We start from the raw sequence: 19,421 nt of genomic DNA on the forward strand, positions 1-19,421 counted from the left end.
TATTCCTTTACGATTTCAAACAATCTTCTAATTTTTACGATTTTAGTCTGGGTATTCAACCAATCCCTGATATTGGGATTATCTTAAGCTACTCCCAACTTGGCTTCATAGTTCAGCTGGTAATTGGGGCATTTTGGCAGTGTCTCGGAGATCAAGGTACGTTTGAATCCCGAAATTGAGGACTGGATTATTTTATAGCCAAGAGTTACTTTCACTACATACAAATATAATGTTCACCATTCAATGACTTTGAAAATAATAATTTATTTTTTTTTTGCGTAAGTTACACTGATTTTATACACAGAAGTCGACACACTTTTACAACAATGAATTTTATCTTAAATACAGGACAATAACAATACAACAAACGATGCTAAATATAAGCTTATTCCTTAATTTTGCTTCAGTTGCTTCTTTCAAACTACCTAATTGATGAGTCGGCATAGCTGGCATAGCCTTTAATTTTACGAGTTCGTGGCGGCCATTAATCACAACCCGCAGAGAGTCGTCTCTGGTTATCGCATCCTACGCTAGTACTGGCCAATAGCAGAAAGCGGTATCAAGACAGCTTACTGGAAAGCTAGCGAGCTAGAAACTGAAATTGCACGAATTTCTCTACCATTTTTATCACAAGATATCACGATATCCTGTGAAACATAAGTTTGCTATAACCAAAAAATTTCTTTTATTATAACCCAATTGTCACCAACCAATTGAAAATAGAGCGGGAAAACTCACGTAGACCACGAGAGCTGCGTAGACTAGCATCTCACTAGCTGGAAACTAAATCTCTGCTACTATTGGTCAGCACATAGTGCACACGCGCGGTTCTATAGCCATAGCTACCAAAACACATTGCATATAGCCTTCCTATGATTGCGGTCTTTTGCAATTGAAGTCCGAGAATGGAAGTTCTATCCTATTGCTGTCATTGTTTCAGGGTTATTACATCATTTTAGGTCAATAACATAGTTTACAGACCTGTAAAAATTACATAGACTTAATTATAATTAATTATATACGACAACCGCTACACACAACACTGTTTAATCATCCTAGTCCCTTGGCGTGCTCGGCTCAAGGGAGTCTGGGCCTACGCGGTCACCGAACCAAGAGAGAACGCCTAGTGACTAGCTGATATTTACTGAATATATAGCTATAACTTAACTCCCCTTACGATTATTTTAAAGCCCTCTGAATTGTTTATGTATTCCACACTCATAATGAAAATAGCTCACATTTACGTGACATTTGTCGGACCGAGGAAAACTAGTTTAAAGGGAGAAATTATGAATGCATACATAAATCCTCACATTGCTAGGTATAACTTGGAAAGCAAATCGTACTTAAACGACTAAAGTATATTATAGCTCGATATTTGCCTTGCTTAATTTAGTTACCTTATACTACCTTGAATTCCTTAAAAACTAGACATGGCCCATGCCTGGTCAAATAAAAATCAATGTCTTTACAAGATACACTTTACATGGATTTTCAAAAATAAATGGCTAATAACTTAATTATATTTCGCTTTTGGCAGTCACGAATTTGCTGTATATTTGTTATGTATATTTCCTCAAAAATGATATTATAGACATCAAAGCGTTAAAATAAGAATGATATTTCTAAACTTAAAAGAATTTGTAAAAAAAAAGTGCAAATTAAATCTATTTATACTATTCAAACAAGAAGCGGCATTTTACAAGACCAAGACCCATTGTCCCATTTACTGGAACTAAACAAACGCCAAAAAATTTAAAGCATAAATAACAAAGATCGGCGGCGCGGACCTTGGTCTACAAAGCGCTTTACGAAAACAAATGAACAAATATTAAATCTATCTTTTTCACTTGCCAGTTTTATTTTTTATTACTTTAACTTTTAACTTTTTTGTATTTTTGTGTCCTCGTCATTTTTTCTAACTTCATTATTTTATTTTGGTGAGGCGCTTTTGATAAAACAAAATTAAATTGTTTATCCCTAGTAATCCGCTTTCCCCATGTTCACCGAGCGTGTCAGTTCTAGATGACATTGGATGTCTTGGGGACATTTACTGCCTCATTTATTTCAAACATTTTTGTATACGTTATACTCACTTTCTTTCTTTGCTTGTTTTGTTTTCTTCCTTATTCTTTTTGCTTTGCATTTTTTTATGGGGAAAGAGGGTCGGGGTCTATACATAAGAAGTTCAGTCCAGTTAAGCAAAACACAGTCTCAAAAGTAACAACTTGCATTGCTTTTGTAAGCAATGGACATAAACAGATGACTAATGTGGCTTGGGTGCAACATACCTACTTTCCTTCCGCTCCCCCTCACCATCCCCTTCTCCTCCCCATCCATCACAGCTCCCCTCCCCTCCCCTACCCTTCCCCCACTATGATGCCGGAACAAGCAAACAAACTAACAAATAAACAAAACAAAACAAAAATTTGTTCTACCGTCTCACTAGCAGCACAAGCATCCCCCTTTTGAGCCCTCTGCTTTCTCCTTCCTCTCGCAAGGAAGGCAAACGGCGCAGAGGCATTTGCCACAAAAATACCAATAAAGGAAGGTCAATAAGAAAATGATACCCCAGAAGAACAAGCCAAACGTCCAAATGGTCTCTGCTATGGTTCCCATTTCTTCCTTCATCTGCGGCGCCACGTCAAACAGGCGATTTAGGGCCACTCCCATGGCAGGGGCTAGGGTCAGCACACAGTAAAGGAACCCAGCTGGGAGCACTACACAGACGCGGAGCGGGTAACAAGCCCAACAGAATGGGTTCCCGATCCATGCATACAGTGGCAAGATTCCTGGTGATAATAACGATGATTAACAATTAATTTAACTTGTTTTACTTCACAAGCTATCTATAGGCGAGAAGGCAGTCTTCCTGGAGGATATTTCAGGGTCTGCGGAGAGCAGAAATTCATCCGTAGAATTCTTAGATTATCGACAACAAAGTTGTCCGTTCAGTACTAAATATCTTGCAGTGACGTACTAACAAGCAAATGGGATGGTATGAATGCCAGTTGTCAAAAAAAATATTAATTTGACCATATGTTGATTAACCAGTCAACCAAAAGGTGTTTCAACGATTTTACGAACACTAAATTTCGTGCAAAAAAAATAGTAGTAAGAAATCGGTCAAAATTTCAAGGAAAATATTTGGTTCCAAGATGGTACGCATAACAAAAACTGAAGAATTTGATTTTCACAAACTTAATTTGGCTTTTACTTACTGTTTGTATTTTATGCCAAACGTTTAATATGTTCGTTTTCTCTGTATGTAATTTTCCTGGATTTACACACTTTCATCTAAAAACTTCAAATTCAAGAAATTAAAAGGCATTAAAGTAAAGTCTTAACTTACCCTTATAGATGCTGACAATGGCTATAGAGCCGAGCAGAAGCCCTAACCACAACTCACAGTTGATCAGCGCCTGCGGTTCAAGGGGTACCTCGTCTGGTGTTTTGGCGCACTCCCAGCAGTTGATACCACCAGCTCCCCACATCTGCGCGCACAGCTCGACTGCCAGACATGACATGGGCACGTCATGAATCAGCGTTTCTACCAAAAGAAACAGCGTATGAATCTGTAGAATCTTCTGGTAATAAGGCGCAGCGTCACTGACCATGTTCTCGAAGTTTTCATCTCTCCAGTGCTTGCATGTGTTCGGGAACAGCACCACAATATGGACAACGTATATCCCGCCCGAGAGGCAAATAAAGAAGAAGAAAACGCCTTCAAGGAGCTCCAGCGTTGCCGCCTTCTCGCCTAGCAACGCCTGGGTAGCGTTTGGCGTCGCGACGCAATACGGGCGCGTGAAGTTTGTGTCGTTGCTCAAGGGTTGCAGCGTCGCGGTTGAGAGCTCGTCACAGCGCGAGTACGTTGCAGACGTTTCCAGGAAAACGCCGACATCAGTGCCAATGTTGAAACCTTGGAACAAGGCGTAGAGAATGATTTGGCAGAGGAATCCACAACCAGGGGAAACAGCATTACAGAAGCAACGGCAGATGCCGCGGCAAATTGCCATGCAACTTTTCCCAAGGCATTTGCAGCAATTTGAAAGAAACGACTGGATGCAGCTACAAAGACACGAGCAACACATGATGGCAGTTTGTTATTTACTCAGTTCACAGATGTAATCCACCTGAATATAATATTTCAAGTGTTACTGCTATGCGTTTTTCCTTCGGTTAAGTCGTAAACCAGGCCCTTTGAGTGTATTTGTCAGTTAAACGTTGTCTTCCGAAGGCTCTCTTTGAAATTGTTAGCGAAGATTTCGTCGAAACTTCTGTACACTGTCGATGACCTTTTGCCTCAGATGAAACAATATGGCCGCCGTAGGGCTGTCACAACTCGTCGCGAGATTTGTTGTAGGATTTACTTCGATTTGCGAAAAGGCTGAAAGAATGATCGATATAGGCTTTGTTTCCCAAAGTTCTCCTTCAATGAAGCCAGATACTTTGTTACAATCTCAAAACAAAGTATTCAATCCAATGTTTCTTTAATCAAATAAACCATGGTCGCTTTTTTTTCCTTCGGCAGTTTTCATGAAGTTGACCCGTCGGTTTCTTGGCGAGTAACCACGCTGCTGACTCTTGAATACGCCTTTTAAAATTTTCTTTCGGCTACCTTCGTTTCTTTTTAAGATCCAGTCGTGATTTTGATTAAATTTGTCGATACACAAGTCGTGTGTTTTAAGTTTTCCTTGACAATCTTGATCCCGGCGAAATTTGCATTTATCCTCTGGCCAACATACACTTGACAATCGCCAGCTGCAATGGCAAGACAAGCGAAATAAAAATTAGTTTAGAGATTTAAACGAAAATTTCGTGAAAAAGTAAAGTAAATAGCGTATTTAAACTTTTACACAAACCTTTCTGGGAGCTCGTTCGAATTTTCGAACAGAAGGACGCAAAAAACTTCGATGTTTGTTAATATTTAATGACAATGGCTTTTATACCGAGCTGTCAAACGGAGATGGAAGCTAGCCTTATGAATAAGACATCGAGGGAAATTGTGTACGCGCTGATTATGGTCTTGTGGAGATTAAATAAACAAATCTAAGTAAAGAGAGAGTTTTCAAATTAAACCAGTGATTCCTGAAAAATTCAGGGTTTAAACCGAAAGATTTGGCTGGGTTCGTTTAAAGGAATTGGCGATATTTTTCAAGAACCGCAAAAACGTTTTCTTACCTATCAGCAAGCGAAATTTTCGTCTTATTCAATAAAAATCCATACAATGATCCTATGCTAATTTATTCAAAGCGTATTTACGTAAACACAAACTGCCGAAGATTATAAAAGGAAGCACTTTATAAGCAACAAATGCTGTGTTTTGAAGGGGTTCCAGTGTAAAGTAAGATTTCAATTCAAATGGGCGATTTTCATAAGGTAATCGTTTCAATGTTCAATCGTCAAAATTTGATGGCTAAAAAAAAGAGATTTTACACAGATTTTTATCTATGGGATTCTTATTCAGAAATGGCAAAGTAAATTTACGATCCGTTTAAGCGCGCTCACTTTTTTTCGTGCTTGAATGTATACGGCCGGGCTTGAATGTATACGGCCGGAAAAACACAAAATTAACAATACAGTATTCCAACAAATAAAGTTATCTTGCATCAACAACTAAGTGTATTATAGACTACATTTATGATTTCCAATCTATTTTTATACATACATAAAAAAAATAATTATACAAACATTGGTTATCATCTTTTTTGCATTTTAGATTATCTACTGTTTCTCCGCCATTCTGATGTCAAAACTTATGGGAACTGCCGGTTGACATCGAATAAACAAATACCTTAGTATTCTCAACGTATAGCCGGATTGTAATCGATATACGCTACATGATAGTGCGAGGCCGGTTTGCCCATGAAATAAACTTGACACCCTGGACAAAAATAAATCAACAAGGAACAAAATAAAACATATGTTACCGGTCTAAATGACTGAAGCAAAAAAAAAATTAAATTACAAATTTAAGGTAGATTGTCGACACCTTAAGCTTGCCAAAGAAGATTGGAACAAATGGCAAATTGAGAACTTTTATAAAGCTTGGATCTTATTGTTCAAATATCAAGTCCAACTAATATGCATAGAGGATGTTACGCGTTGGTTGAAGATATGAATTTTATTTTCGAGTGGAAAAACAATATTTTACTAATAATCGCAGCGAATAAGTAAAATATTGTTTTTAACACGAGAAAATAAAATTAATCTTTAACCTACGTACAGTTTTGTTTTTAATTATATAGAAAAAAAAAATTCACAAATTGGGATAAACTGTTAAAGTGCCACTAGGACCAAATTTCACAATTTTTTTTCGGACATTTTTTGCCACAGAGTAACTCACCGGGGTCTATAGAGAACCTTGATCCAGAAAGAAAAAATTAAAAAGCCTTCCTTCATAAAAATTGCGAGCTCCGAAAACTGCAAATTTTCGGCCGCCATTGCTCGAATCTGGTTCCAAGTGAGCCCGCATATTTCACAGCGGCAGGTCTCACTATGACGTCAAAGACTCAACACGTGACCTTCCCTGTGTTGTTTTTGTAGAGATTTTACTCGAAAAGTGTGGCGATTATTCGATGAAATTATCCGTCCTCCAAGCCTTTAGGAGGAAGCTATTCTCCATCAAACCAAATAGAAACATTCAATAGTACAACGACAACGCAGATCAGGTATTGCGAAGGATCTAGAAGCCGTGGAGTACGCTTGAGAAGAAGCTAAAGGCAGCCACGTGAACTCGTGTGCTTTTGAGTCTGTATTCTCAGGAGCAACTTCAGAATACCCGTCACTTCGGTCCGCCTTGTCGACACGCTAATTTTAGAAATTGGTACGTAGTGCGTTAATTGGTTTTTTGTCGTTTTCTTCTTTTATTTTTTTCAAAGCGTTCATTTTGAAAGCAAAGCTTGCTTATATGAAATGCAGGGTTACAAATTTCGGCCATGCAGAAATACATGCAGAAATATCTCAAGTGCCTGATTCGCAATGTTGTACGTCAGGGGGAACATAAGCTTTATCATTCATGAAATTTAAACCTTAAACTCTATGTTCACTATCTTTGTATTTCTCAAGGTTTTGAATCGATTTTAAGTGAGTATTTTGCTTAGTGATCACTCCAAAATAATTTCCCCATTTCTTGTTCACAGTCCACTTTCTTGAGTACTTCCTTGATCATCACGATCAGGTTCCCAGACAACAGTACGGAAGTTTTAAGCAATTATTTGTTATGGATTGTTGAACAATAAAAATAGATGACTGAACACAATGGAATGCCACGTCTCAGACAATAAAATTTACATAAATAAAATGACTGTTGTTATTATATGACAAGGGACATAATAATATTATCATAGTCAAGTTATGGCTAGTTTTTCTGTTAACAACATTTTCATCACACATACATTTTGCACCATCATGATGCATAGTTGTTTTTTTTTTCCAATCTTTTTTCTTTTCAAGGAACACAAGGCATTGTCATAGGTGGGTGGTGCTTGTGGGAGTGTTACAGGGATATAATTTCAGGCAAAAATGTCACTGGCAAAATTTAATGTACACAACTTGTCTTAGCCTGCGAATGCAGCTGCCTCTCATTCGCTCTTCTGTGAGGGACTCGAATGAGAGGCGGCTGTATTCACAGGCTAAACTTGTCTCTGCCTAAGGTTGTTTGATCTGATTGCCATTTGAGGTATTTTAACACACTGAAAGCAGGCTGTGGTGAAGTTTAGGACTAAAATCGAAATGTAGCCACTCCCCCTCCCTTGGGCATTATTTACCCAATTACCCCAAGGCTGAAGGGTCGGCAATTTGACATCAGTGGTTGTTATTACAGCAGGGAAATTGAAATCATATGGGAGGGGTGGGGGAGATTTAAGCTAATTGCTTTGATTTTGTTTATGATTCCTAACCGTTCACAGTTATGTTAGTGGCTATTGGCTGAGATTAGGAAGGAAGCGGTCTTTTGACTTTTAAGCTGATCAACCGTGTTCTTTTGTGACATTGTGGCTGCAAAAGAAGGGCCTGCAAAAGCTGTGTTTTGCATTTAAAAGTGAATAGTTTGTTTCAGGTTTATCTAATTTGCCAATAAATCATACACAGAAAAGAAAGAAACTTCTGCTTGACTGGTCAATTTTGCCCATTTACTACCAGTAGGTTTTCGGGGAAAAGAGAATTTGATCACAGAATGAGACTGTTATGTGGGGCATTTGAACAATATCCTTCGCCTGGGAATAATAACTTGAACAACCACAACTTCAAATGCTCGTGGGCTGCAGGGAAGGGGGTGCGGATTTCTGAAATTTATATTTGATCAGTACATTTTACATGGCTAGGGCTTGTTAAGATACAACATACATGGTGATTGGCTAATAGACAGGGTGGCAATATCAATACCTGGCTAGAGAAAAACAGTTATTCTGTGCTCCCCCTGGTGCACAAAAGGTTGATGATCAAATAAACTTCTTATTAATGTTAGCTCTCAACTGAAGCCCATACTGGGAGATCATTGCCCTTGCTCATTTCAAAGGACCAAGTAAATATTAAAGTTTGTTAAAAAACATGTCTGGATAAAAATATGTCACTATTTAGTCACGGACAACTGGCTTTGACTAATGAAATACCGTTATGGAATTGTGAATATGATATCAGTGTTCAGCTTCAAGCCAAGGTTTTGTAGATAATTTAGAACAACAAAACCCAGAGGCTTCTTTTAAAGGAAGTATTTGTCCATAATAGGGTAAAGTCCATGTCAAGCCTAGTGGCCCACCATGCTGGAACTTATCCTGGTTTCTGTACCATGAAGTGACTAGGAGCATTTCTACCCCCCCCCCCCTTGGATGAGATGTTAGTCCATCACGGGCTTACTCCCCCCCCCAGCATTAGTTCGCTGGTACTGGCCATGGGTGGAGAGAGATACTATGAGAGTAAAGTGTCTTGCCCAAGAACACAACACAATGACCCCGGCCAGGATCGAACCTGGGCCCTTCGATCCAGAGTCCAGCATACCAACCATTAGGCCACCAATTTGTCCATAATATTTGTTCTTTGTAATTAAAATAAATCTTTACAAGGCTAAAAATGGCTGAAGTTTTAGCCATTTCTAACCTTGTAAATATTATTGCAATCTGTATTTGCTTTTGATAATCTGAAAATACTATCCAAAGAAGCATTGCAGGTAAATATTTATTTTTATTGACATTACCTTACACTTTATTGTTAAATTCCAATTTGACATGGAAAGAAGACCCACATGAAAACCAGCAAGAACTGATGTGGCTTCCTCTTATCAACCTCAACCTTTGGACTGATTGTATTTATCATTGCATGGGATAAAAGATAACAACCAATTTATCATGTAGACATAAATGTAACAGCTTGTCACAGAAAACCACAAAAATGAGGCAGCAAAAGTGAACATTGGTTGCTCTTATTAAATTCCTCAAAGCAAGATCTCAGGATATTGTTTTTCTCAGTGGCAATAAAAGATAGCACAATGAATTTTTGAATTTTACCATGCTACATTGTATGCTTTCAATAATGATGCTCTCGAATGGTATACTTGTAATTTCTCAAATGGTATGTACTTGTAATATTGTTGAACAACCTAAATATATTGAAATATACAACCATGCACAGTATCCTGGGCCTCATTGTACCAATAACGCCTGACAGATTAAGAAAACAATTAAAGCACACATTTGATGACCTGTACAGAAACAAAACAAAAAAAACAGAATTTTGAAAGCAAGATTGGCTAAATATGAGTACATGTATCGACAATAAAATTATAAGCAGCAAGGCACTGTAATTTAATGCTATTGCTCGTGTAAACAACTCGTGTAGTTCGTGTAAGTGATGGAAGTAATAAAGTTGAAGTTGAAGGTGAAACAACGGCATTGTGCTTATTTTAAACCACACAGAAGAAGGCCTATGCATGGTCCGTCTAAATTGTTCGGAGATCAATCCCCGTATAAAATGAACTACCACAAAACCTGTCTCATGCAGCAGCCGGCTGTCATTCGGAAGGTTCGCTCGTGTGTGTGCGAGCAAATTTTAACTATTTGTGGACAACAGCTGCTCGAAGATTTGAATGTACCACACATTAAATTCCCAGCATAATGTAATTAAGCCTGGTGGACTTAAATTGTATTTGTGAAGTCTCGAAAGGCTGAAATTCTGTAGAGAACTCTAGCCATCTCTGTAGAGATTCGAAGAGATACAAGCGAAATCGCGTACGAGGCTGAGTCTTTGACGTCACATCCGGTAAATCCGCGACGATCCACGTCATTTCCCCTGGAACATGCTTGAATAATGGCGGCCAAAAAACCCCGAGAAATACAGTCGAAAAAAACGGTCTTCCCGTGCTCAGACAGCAAAACGGTTTGGACAGGTGAGTAAGAACCACATACAGATTACGAAAATGCAAAAACATTATATACGAAGAATTTGGTCCTGGTGGCACTTTAAACGAAACAACCGTGCAAAGGCGGGAAATGACGTCATCGATTTTCCCCACTAGTTACGGTCCCGGATGTAGTTTCGATATGAATTTTTCGAGTGGTCTATTTTCCAGTAAAACACTCGCGTCTGTATAATAAAGCATAATAATTTCTGTATAACTGGAATCTGCCACCAAAATGAAAACCTTAAAGGCTAACTTCCGTACCTTAAGAACCGGCCAATTGGAAACAAGAGCTTCCCGGCCTAAAGAATATATTATGTTATGTCTTATTTTTTTTTAAAGATGTTTGATCAAATCGTAGATGAAGAGCATAGAACAGTATTTTCTCTCGCCAATCAGAAGCAAAAACAAATCCAATAAGGCAATTGATCTTCGATTTTTGTGTACGATTTTTCCCTCGCTTAGTGATCTATTATTGGCTGTCCACATCTTGAATTCATAATAAATGTTATCAGAAATTTTAAACTATCATATCGGTTTAAAACACTCCCTAACTAAAACTGAATTCTAGCCAAAATTGTAAAAGCTATATCGATGACATGCATGTCATGCATGGTTGTATGGTTTTATAACGTTGGTGTAGACTTTTATCGCATGTCTTTAGAGATTGTTTCAATAGGCCTCCCTGAGTATCGCTTCATTTTACTGAAGCGATTTCGCAAAATGCAAAATCTTTTTTATTGCAATTAATAGACAACTTCCAAATAGTTCAGTGTTGGAAAGGTTACCAAAAAATATCAAGAAGAGCTGAAGTCATACGATTACAAAACCTAGTTATGTTTGTGATTCAAAAATCACTGTGATTTTGTTGCCATTTCATGTCCGAAAAACTACGTGACACAGCCCATTTAATTTATAGGATAATTCAATTCAATTTTTGATTTTCGAAGAAGCTTTTTGAAATAATCTGATACAATTGAGTAGAACAGCAGTGGCTTTTGCACATGTGACACAATCGCCCGCAAGAGAAATTTATCGACGACGATAAAACTGTCTGTGCTCATCTTGATTCAGTCGATCACAAAGCTTATTGATTTGTATAGCCATCCTCGCCACAACTTACAACATGCAATTTAAAAATTATTTCGTCAAAAAACAAAGTTTTCATTTCTTAACAGATACAAACAGAAAAACCTCACCTCCGAATTTTTGGCAAAATATTTTCGCCTTATTTATTTTGATGTCTTTGATTCTTTGCTCATTCGCGAAACCATACGGCAAAAATTATCCCTTGACTGTTGTTGCAAGGTAAGATTACGACTTTAATTTTGTTTCAACTAAACACTGAGAACATCAAGATTCAATTATGTTTAAGGTTAATAAAACCCCAAGGCATACAGCATGTTACATTGCCGGTGAACTGCGACCACTGTTAAAAATTTTACCGAGATCTCGGTGAAGACACCTGTAAAATTTTGGCCGCTGTTGATTTCATCATGAAAACACGCACAAATTCAGAAAAGCCCAACTGTAAATGGTTGATAATCCAAAAACAGTCATATTTATGCTATGTGGCATGGATTCGTAGAGAAAAAACAAAAGGTATATTATATTTATCCAGTGATCGTGTCCGCCATTTTGAACATTCAGAATGATAATTTCTCCCACTTATGGTAAACCGCCTTTTTTTCGTTTTAAACTGCGTTTAAGAGCATACAGCTTTTCATAATTTTTCTAACAAACGCAAAAATACAAATATTCAAATAAAACCGGTGAAATAATGTAAACTTACCGTTTTCAGGGCTTTTTTTCTTGGGTGAACGCTTCGCCTCCTTGCTCTTCGTTTAAGATTTCCAACAGCGATCGAAGACAAGCGGAAACGAAAATCTATTCTTTTCCATCATCGTATATATTAACAGCCAGGCAGGTGCATTCGTCTCAAAAGTTTCCGGTTTTTCAAACTTTCGAGGCTTTTTTGAGTTGCAACTTTGCAACGTTCGCTAGAACGCTTATATATGCGAAAGAAAAAAAAAACATTTCTGAAATACTATCTGGCCAAAGTATTTCGTCTTCAGTTTTTTCTTTTTTTTATTCAGTCTCCCGAATGTGAAATATTAATTCTCCCGTACTGAATGCATTTCATTACATACATATATACATTTTTCGTCTACACTGCGAGATTTTAGTGGTACAACTGATGAAAACATTCCTAGTTGATGAATCTCTTTTCTGCTAAATACGGTAATGTACAACACGTAAGGACGTGATAGAAACAGACTCGTAAAACACATAGAAATCAGAATTTTCAGAAAAAAGGACATTTTTAACTTTTAAAGACATGTTTCAGCAGAAGACTGTTGTCGTCAATAATAATACCCAGTCGGTCTTTACGTCACGGGAAAATCAGAAATGAAATGAGAAAAACTTCGTCCTCGCAAACCAAAAATCAACCTTCTGGGTCCCAGGGCATATGGAACGAGGGTTTATAAATCAGTGAAAACTATCTTCAGTTGCTAATGTTGGATTTTTTTTTTCCTCCAGGGAAAACAATTGCTATAGCTTAACATAATATTTTTACAACTTAAGTATTCTATATCAGAAGTGTATATGAACGTCACTATATATAATACATGTTATAATGTCTAATTTCTCTTCACGTTTCAAAAAAAGTACAATGATTAAGTTCGACATAAACGTCTGTCGTCAGTTAAATGTTGGTTAAATCTGAATTAATTATTTTGTTAATGTTATGACAATGTGGTACATTTCAAGAAGAATAAGTAACACAATAAATAACAATAATAACGGAAAAAATTATAACAGAAGCTGGTAATAAAATAGCTATTTTGCAAGGAATAAGAAAACAAGCATTATGAAAAACGTTTTCAAAAAAAAGGGACAATGTTTTTGGTTAAAACGGAATAAAGTTTTTCCAACTAATGTACATCGCCTCCTTGGGTTTAGTTTGAATTTTTGTGGCGGAATCTAGCATAGGGAAAAGTAATTCATGCACAGAGCATACGCTTGTCTGAGGAGAAATATATGCTGGTGGACGCGTATGGAAAATGGCTGAGCGTTTTTTTTTTTGCCAACCTACAATTGCAGCTAGCATTATAGCTACAATCTTTGACAAAAGAAGTGTACACATTGACTTTGCTCTGCTGTTGTTATGATAAATTTACCACTAGTTTTTAAATTTATGACTGTCTGCTAAAATAACCTCTCCCCCCCCCCCCATCCAATGTTGTAAAATGGTAGCAAAGGGCTCCTAGAAACAAACTACAACATTGATAGGGGGAAGGGGGGTTGGGAAAGTGGGGCACAAGGATGAAATTGGTCCAAAATAACAATAAAATAGCGCCTAAATTGATAATGTGTCAACACTTTTGTCAACGATTCTAGCCAAAAAGTATACATGATCCCCTCTTGAGCTAACACTTCTTCTGCAACGTTAGAGAAGGACCAAGACAATTGTAAAAATGTGAGAACAACTGCCCCTCGATTTTACCTGTAAGAAAAATTATCAGGGCCACCAACAGACAAAATGTCGTGATAAACTAACCTTTAATGGACTACATAAAGCGTCCCATTCAGAGAGGTTGTGGCAATACTCCAAAGCAATTCATGAAGCTTTGATTTACACAGATATAGGAGCCCCAAAATTCTAGTAGATTTCTGGTTGACTTTTGTAACAACACACGACAAGTCTGCCAACTCATGATCAAGTCAAGCCAAGTCCCATCGCAGGTTATAATCCCCCCTCCCTCTTCCATCCCCCCCCCCCCCCACCACTTTTAGTATCCCCCCCCTCCCTTTGCAATAAATAATTTGCAAGAAGAGTGCATCAACACTTTTTAGCAGGATATAGTTTTTTACAACTTTTTGTAGGATCAGAACCTAGGTGGAGCGTTTTGAAACATGGGGGGGCTCGTCGTTCACCAAGCGCCACCCACCCCTCGGGGGGGGGCTTTTCCCTTTTTTTTTTTCCAAATTTTTTTTTTGACCTGCCTCCTTTGCAATCTTTTCAGCGACACGGTGTGTCCGTAATCGATTTATGAAGATACATAACTAGGTACAAGTAGATCAGACGATCCGTTTCATGTCGAAGGATTTGGTTAAAGCTGGTTTTAGTCGTCGAAGGGCAAAAATGAACGCTCTGAAGCCGCCGATACCATCTAGGAATTTGTGAAGTAAAACGTAACACTTATGCGAATCTCTCTCAGTAGCATTTTGGGACGAGGAATTTCGTTGTTGTAAGTCAAACATTGTCCCCATATTATTTTGCCAAAGACGAGCCTGGTGAATTTCTTGAAGATAAACCAATTTTATGCATGCGCTATCGATATTCTCGGCACTGAAATGTGGCGGGGGGGGGGGGGGTCAAAACGAAAGCTGAGCCCCTCACAACATTTGTTGGGGGCGGGAGGCTACAGCCCCCCTGCCCCCCTGTTACAACGGTTTTACGGAACATCAGGCAACATCATATCAATATTTCTTTTTGTTTTTAATGAATTTTTGAAAAATACAAGCAGTTAAAAGATTTTATTAGAGGTTGCAGTCACGGCACCTCACGGTGTTTACAGTGATTTCCTTTGTGTCATTTCATTGCAAATCATTTCTTGTGTCATTTCATTCCAATCAGTCACAAAATACCTATTTTGATAACTCCCATTCACTTATTCAACTCAACTGTGTTAGTATGTGCTCTTATTGTTCTATTTAAGGATTGTAATGGAAAATTATGCTTATATACTTGCTATAAACTACTCTTGGAATTGTTTAGAGTTTGCTGAAGAAAATACAAAATTTTCTGCCAGGAAATTTCCTGAGCAAATGCATGACACTTGGGCTCCCCACCCATGACCCAATGTTCCTTAAATACCTTCATGAAAGTGGCATGGCACAGTGGAGTATAAGGAGGTTCGATCAGATGCCCGGCACCTGGAAACCGCATAATGGTACAAAGAGACTCCTTACCCGCTGATTTCAGCTGCTCAGATATGTGACTTACTGTGAAATCAGTATCAATTAACAAATCATCTGTCCCATAAACAAGCAAAACTGGGCATGTGATTCTTTCTACGGGTGTCACTGCGGACAACTCAGCAGAAGGGAGAGTGTACTCTTTTGCTGATGGCATGCAATATCTGAGAATGACCCCTTCATCTGTAGTTTTGATGTTTTTCGTTGAGTAACGGAAAACATTGGAGAGCTTTTCTTTATATTTGTAAGGTCTCCAAAGGGGACTATGCCATGGTGATATTGCCACCAATGCTTTGACGAGATCAGTCCTATAACTTGCAAGGAGGAGTCCAACCCACGCACCCATGCAGACTGAGTGAATGGCTATACCATTTGGTAAAACCTTGGGATGATGGTTAAGCCATTCTGCTGCCTCTTCAATATAATCAAGATCAATGTACTGTGGTGATGAGGGGAGATCATCAAAAGCAAAATAGGCCAGCGCTAGAGCTGCAAATCCATGAGAAGCTAACAGAGAGGCCTTGAATTCAACCAATCCTCCAGCACCACCAAGTAGATCTAAAACACCTGCAATAAAACAAACCATGTTAAACTGCACATTCAACATGTAAGTAAAACAGTTCTGATAGGGAGGCACAGTGGCCTAATGGTTAGTGCGGTGGACTCCACATGGAATGGTCCAGGTTCAAGCCTCTTGGGAAAAGACAATTTACTCTCATAGTGCCTCTCTCCACCCAGGTGTATGAATACTTACTTACTTACTTACTTATCCTCATCGGGCTTATGAGGACTCTGGGGCGGAGGTGTATGAATGGGTACCGGCAAAATAATGCTTGGGTGTTCGAACTCCTTTTTATTTAGTTCTCCAAGCACATGCTTTTTCAACCCCACAAGAGGGGGATACAACAATTCATGCGATGTCACTTCCGGTTTCAAATACTAAATGGCTTATATAGAATGTTCAGCTTTTGACAGGGAGAATCCCTGCGATGGACTAGCATCCCATCTGAGGGGAAGGAGAAATACTCCTAGTTGCTTAATGCATTTATGAGGTTTACTTGTGGCCCCAGTACACTCCACCGGGAGCCTTTTCCCCGGCCCATTTACCCCATTAGGGTAAAGGCAAAGTCAAGTAAGTCAACCTCACCCCTTTTATATGAGTCAGTTTCCCACCTGGATTTTACCCCCTCTTATACCTAACAGAAACCTATCTTTCAATATGGCTTAGGTTCTCTCCATGCCAACTTAGGAGCAAAATGTACTATGATCGTAAAGGTCGCAGTATTGCGGTCTTGCGTTATTTTTAGTGTGGTTTTGTGGAATTTCTTATTCTAACCTGCAGTATTACGGTTTTTTAGACTACCGTATTTATTCGATTAAGCGCCCTGGGCACTTATAAAGTTTTGGGACCTTGAGAGTGGGCGCTAAAGCAGAATTTTAACTGTTTGTTGAATTTTTCTGTAAAATACTAAGAAAACTCGGTCCTCGAAAAGGTCTTTTAGTAGTACTTAGTTAACAACATTCAACCCAATTGTCACTAAGGTCAATACTCTTCTTGTACTCTTCAGATTTTTTGGAGGAGTGGGGCAGGGTGGGCACTTATTCGAGGCTGGGCACTTATTAACTTTTCCTACCGATCGGGTGGGCGCTTATTCAAAAAATCGAATAAATACGGTAAGTGTTTTGCAGTGTGTGGAAATCTTTGGTTAAATTCTACATGGTATTGTGGTTTTTTTAGGTTTTTCTGTGCGGTTTTGCAGTTATTGTACCCCCCTTTCATCAGAGAACAAAGATTTGCCTGGCGAACGACAGGAAGGGTTTCCCTTCCCAGTGTCCACTGCACACTTTCATTGCCATTCTCTCCAGGCTCAGCGCACTTCCTTTTCACCTCTCCCCATTTCCCACCCTTTACGAAAAAACAAGAGGCCTCTGTGGATGATAGAGTCATACGTTGCAAAAATGTCTGAAACAGACTCACAAAACTGCATGACTATAGATCACTATAGGTGCATAATTTTATAATTGGTGAGAGGGTTCTGTAGAAATCTTGGTTTTGATTTTAAGCAATCAGTCAGCTATAACTACCTGGGAATGGTCCGTCTCCCGGTGGTAGAAACAGTGTCCCACGGATTCTTCCTTCTCTCACAGAAATTCTCTTCACTCCATCCGTCATGTACCACTTCTGAAATGACACACTTGACAAAGGCTGCAGCGAAGATTCGTGCGAAGTTACATGGCCATCAAAACAGTTCAACACGATGTTGTATGGTTTGGTGACATCTGATTTCATCAGTCGAGTTCCTTTTCTCTGTCCCGGTGCGGGTTTCATGCTCCATAACAATCCCATGGGTGAAACTCCGCTGTAAGATCCTCCCAAAGACGAGTCACGGCAAACATCAACTTCACCATCTTTATCAGCGATGAAGTGAGCGTGTGACTCGTACCTTTCACCTTGATCGCCAACAATCTTTGCCTGAAGTGTAATTTTCTGCAGTGGTTTAAGTCGTGCAACGTGAATTTTAGTTATTTTATCTATAAGAGAAGACTTCGGACACAAACTAAGCATGGTCGACATTCAATGATCTTCAATGACAAATTGACAAATTGTCAAAAAATTATGGGCGCAAGTGGGCGCATCACAAGGGGGCAACTCGGCCCTAGGATCTTCTCGGTCGCATGGCCAAGTCACGACAAACATTTGCCCGATCGACCCCGATCACGAAATGGCGAGATCGATTATTTCTGTACAACCCTCATCTTCACTCATAGACGACAAAGTAAGAATCCTTGTATCTGGTCTTGAACCGAAACAGAATGTCACGCTAGAAGCAAGGATAGTGGGCGATAGAGGCGAAGTGTTTGAGTCACACGCTTACTTCATCGCTGATAAAGATGGTGAAGTTGATGTTTGCCGTGACTCGTCTCTGGGAGGATCTTACAGCGGAGTTTCACCCATGGGATTGTTATGGAGCATGAAACCAGCGCCGGGACAGAGAAAAGGAATTCGCCTAACGAAAAGTGACGTTGCTAAGCCTGATAATATCGTGTTGAACTGTTTTGATGGCCATATAACTCCGCACGAATCTTCGCTGCAGCCTTTGTCGAGCGTGACATTTCAGAAGTGGTACATGGCGGATGGAGTGAAGAGAATTCCTGTGAGAGAAGGAAGAATCCGTGGGACACTTTTTATTCCTCCGGGGAGTGGTCCTTTCCCTGGTAAGTAGCGATGTAATCCAAAGGTAATTTTAATTCAATGATAGCAAAGCCGCATAATTTTATGCTTGGTTGAAAGATTGTATGACTTGGACGTACTTGAACAATGTTTCAAAAGAGATAAACACTTTAAGTCGGTAATAAGTCATTATCACTGTTTATAGCTTGTAACATTGATTGTGTTTTGTAACCACAACGTTCAGCCCCAAATCAGCTGTTAGTTTGGCCATCAATTTGTTTTGTTTGTTGTGTGTGATAATAACCACCCGGTGTGAACACACGATATTAACCCTATCCAGACAGGGAAGGGAGGGGGGGGGGGGGGGGGCGGAAAGTGCCCGCGCTGACTTTGAACTCTAATAACTTTTTCAATATTCAACCAAACGCTGCCAAACTTTCTGATTTTATCTGAAATGTATCTGGGAATAATTTGGTAGGATCGGTTGCTAGCTGTGTCAGGAACTTGACATGACCATGGCAACGACATTTTGACAGGCATGTTTTCCCAAATTTTAAATTTTCGTGTTTCTATTAATGAAAAATAACTTTAATGCAATTATTTTCACCTTTTTACGGGTTTTAAGCACACTTCATTGATTTTGAGTACTTTCCAGTAATTTTGGGCGGTTTTCTAACGTTTTGAAAAAAATTCGAAATCCAAGATGGCATCCAAGATGGCGGCTGTTTTGGCATTATGATGTCATTTTCACGTGATGTGACGTCATCATCCCACTTGACGTATACCAAAAGTTAGATTTTCGGACATACAATATATCATGTAAGTTACATTGTGATTGCCTAAATATTCTGGAAGTTACGGAGGGGGGCAGAC

At 38.9% G+C, this 19,421-nt stretch overlaps 3 protein-coding genes across 4 annotated transcripts in view; 1 reads left to right on the plus strand and 2 right to left on the minus strand.

The window, feature by feature from the left end:
• Positions 1–2,388: 2,388 nt before the first annotated feature.
• On the minus strand, positions 2,389–13,307 carry LOC144650991 (uncharacterized). Of its 2 annotated transcripts, none has more exons than XM_078510842.1 (3): positions 12,186–13,307; positions 3,353–4,761; positions 2,389–2,792 (listed from the first exon to the last, which is right to left on the minus strand). In XM_078510842.1, exons 2-3 carry the CDS (start codon positions 4,089–4,091, stop codon positions 2,446–2,448), a joined length of 1,086 nt encoding a protein of 361 aa, XP_078366968.1. In that variant the 5' UTR covers positions 4,092–4,761; positions 12,186–13,307; the 3' UTR covers positions 2,389–2,445. The 2 variants fall into 2 exon arrangements, with proteins under 2 accessions (XP_078366968.1, XP_078366969.1); XM_078510843.1 differs by lacking the exon at positions 12,186–13,307 and adding an exon at positions 4,863–5,682.
• Positions 13,308–14,886: 1,579 nt separating this feature from the next.
• Positions 14,887–17,965, minus strand: LOC144650995 (bile acid-CoA:amino acid N-acyltransferase-like). Its single transcript, XM_078510846.1, has 2 exons — positions 17,462–17,965; positions 14,887–15,943 (listed from the first exon to the last, which is right to left on the minus strand). The coding sequence occupies exons 1-2, from the start codon at positions 17,949–17,951 to the stop codon at positions 15,150–15,152; spliced, it is 1,284 nt and encodes a 427-aa protein (XP_078366972.1). The 5' UTR covers positions 17,952–17,965; the 3' UTR covers positions 14,887–15,149.
• Positions 17,966–18,025: 60 nt separating this feature from the next.
• Positions 18,026–19,421, plus strand: part of LOC144650994 (bile acid-CoA:amino acid N-acyltransferase-like) — a 19,900-nt gene continuing 18,504 nt past the window's right edge. The window contains exon 1 of the mRNA XM_078510845.1: positions 18,026–18,592. Within this exon, the coding sequence (XP_078366971.1) occupies positions 18,100–18,592 (493 nt within the window). The 5' untranslated portion in view covers positions 18,026–18,099. The remainder of the gene's footprint in view (positions 18,593–19,421) is intronic.

This window comes from Oculina patagonica, chromosome 4 (genome assembly GCF_052425735.1).
Source record: "Oculina patagonica isolate OP01 chromosome 4, crgOcupat, whole genome shotgun sequence".
Lineage (NCBI taxonomy): Eukaryota > Metazoa > Cnidaria > Anthozoa > Scleractinia > Oculinidae > Oculina > Oculina patagonica.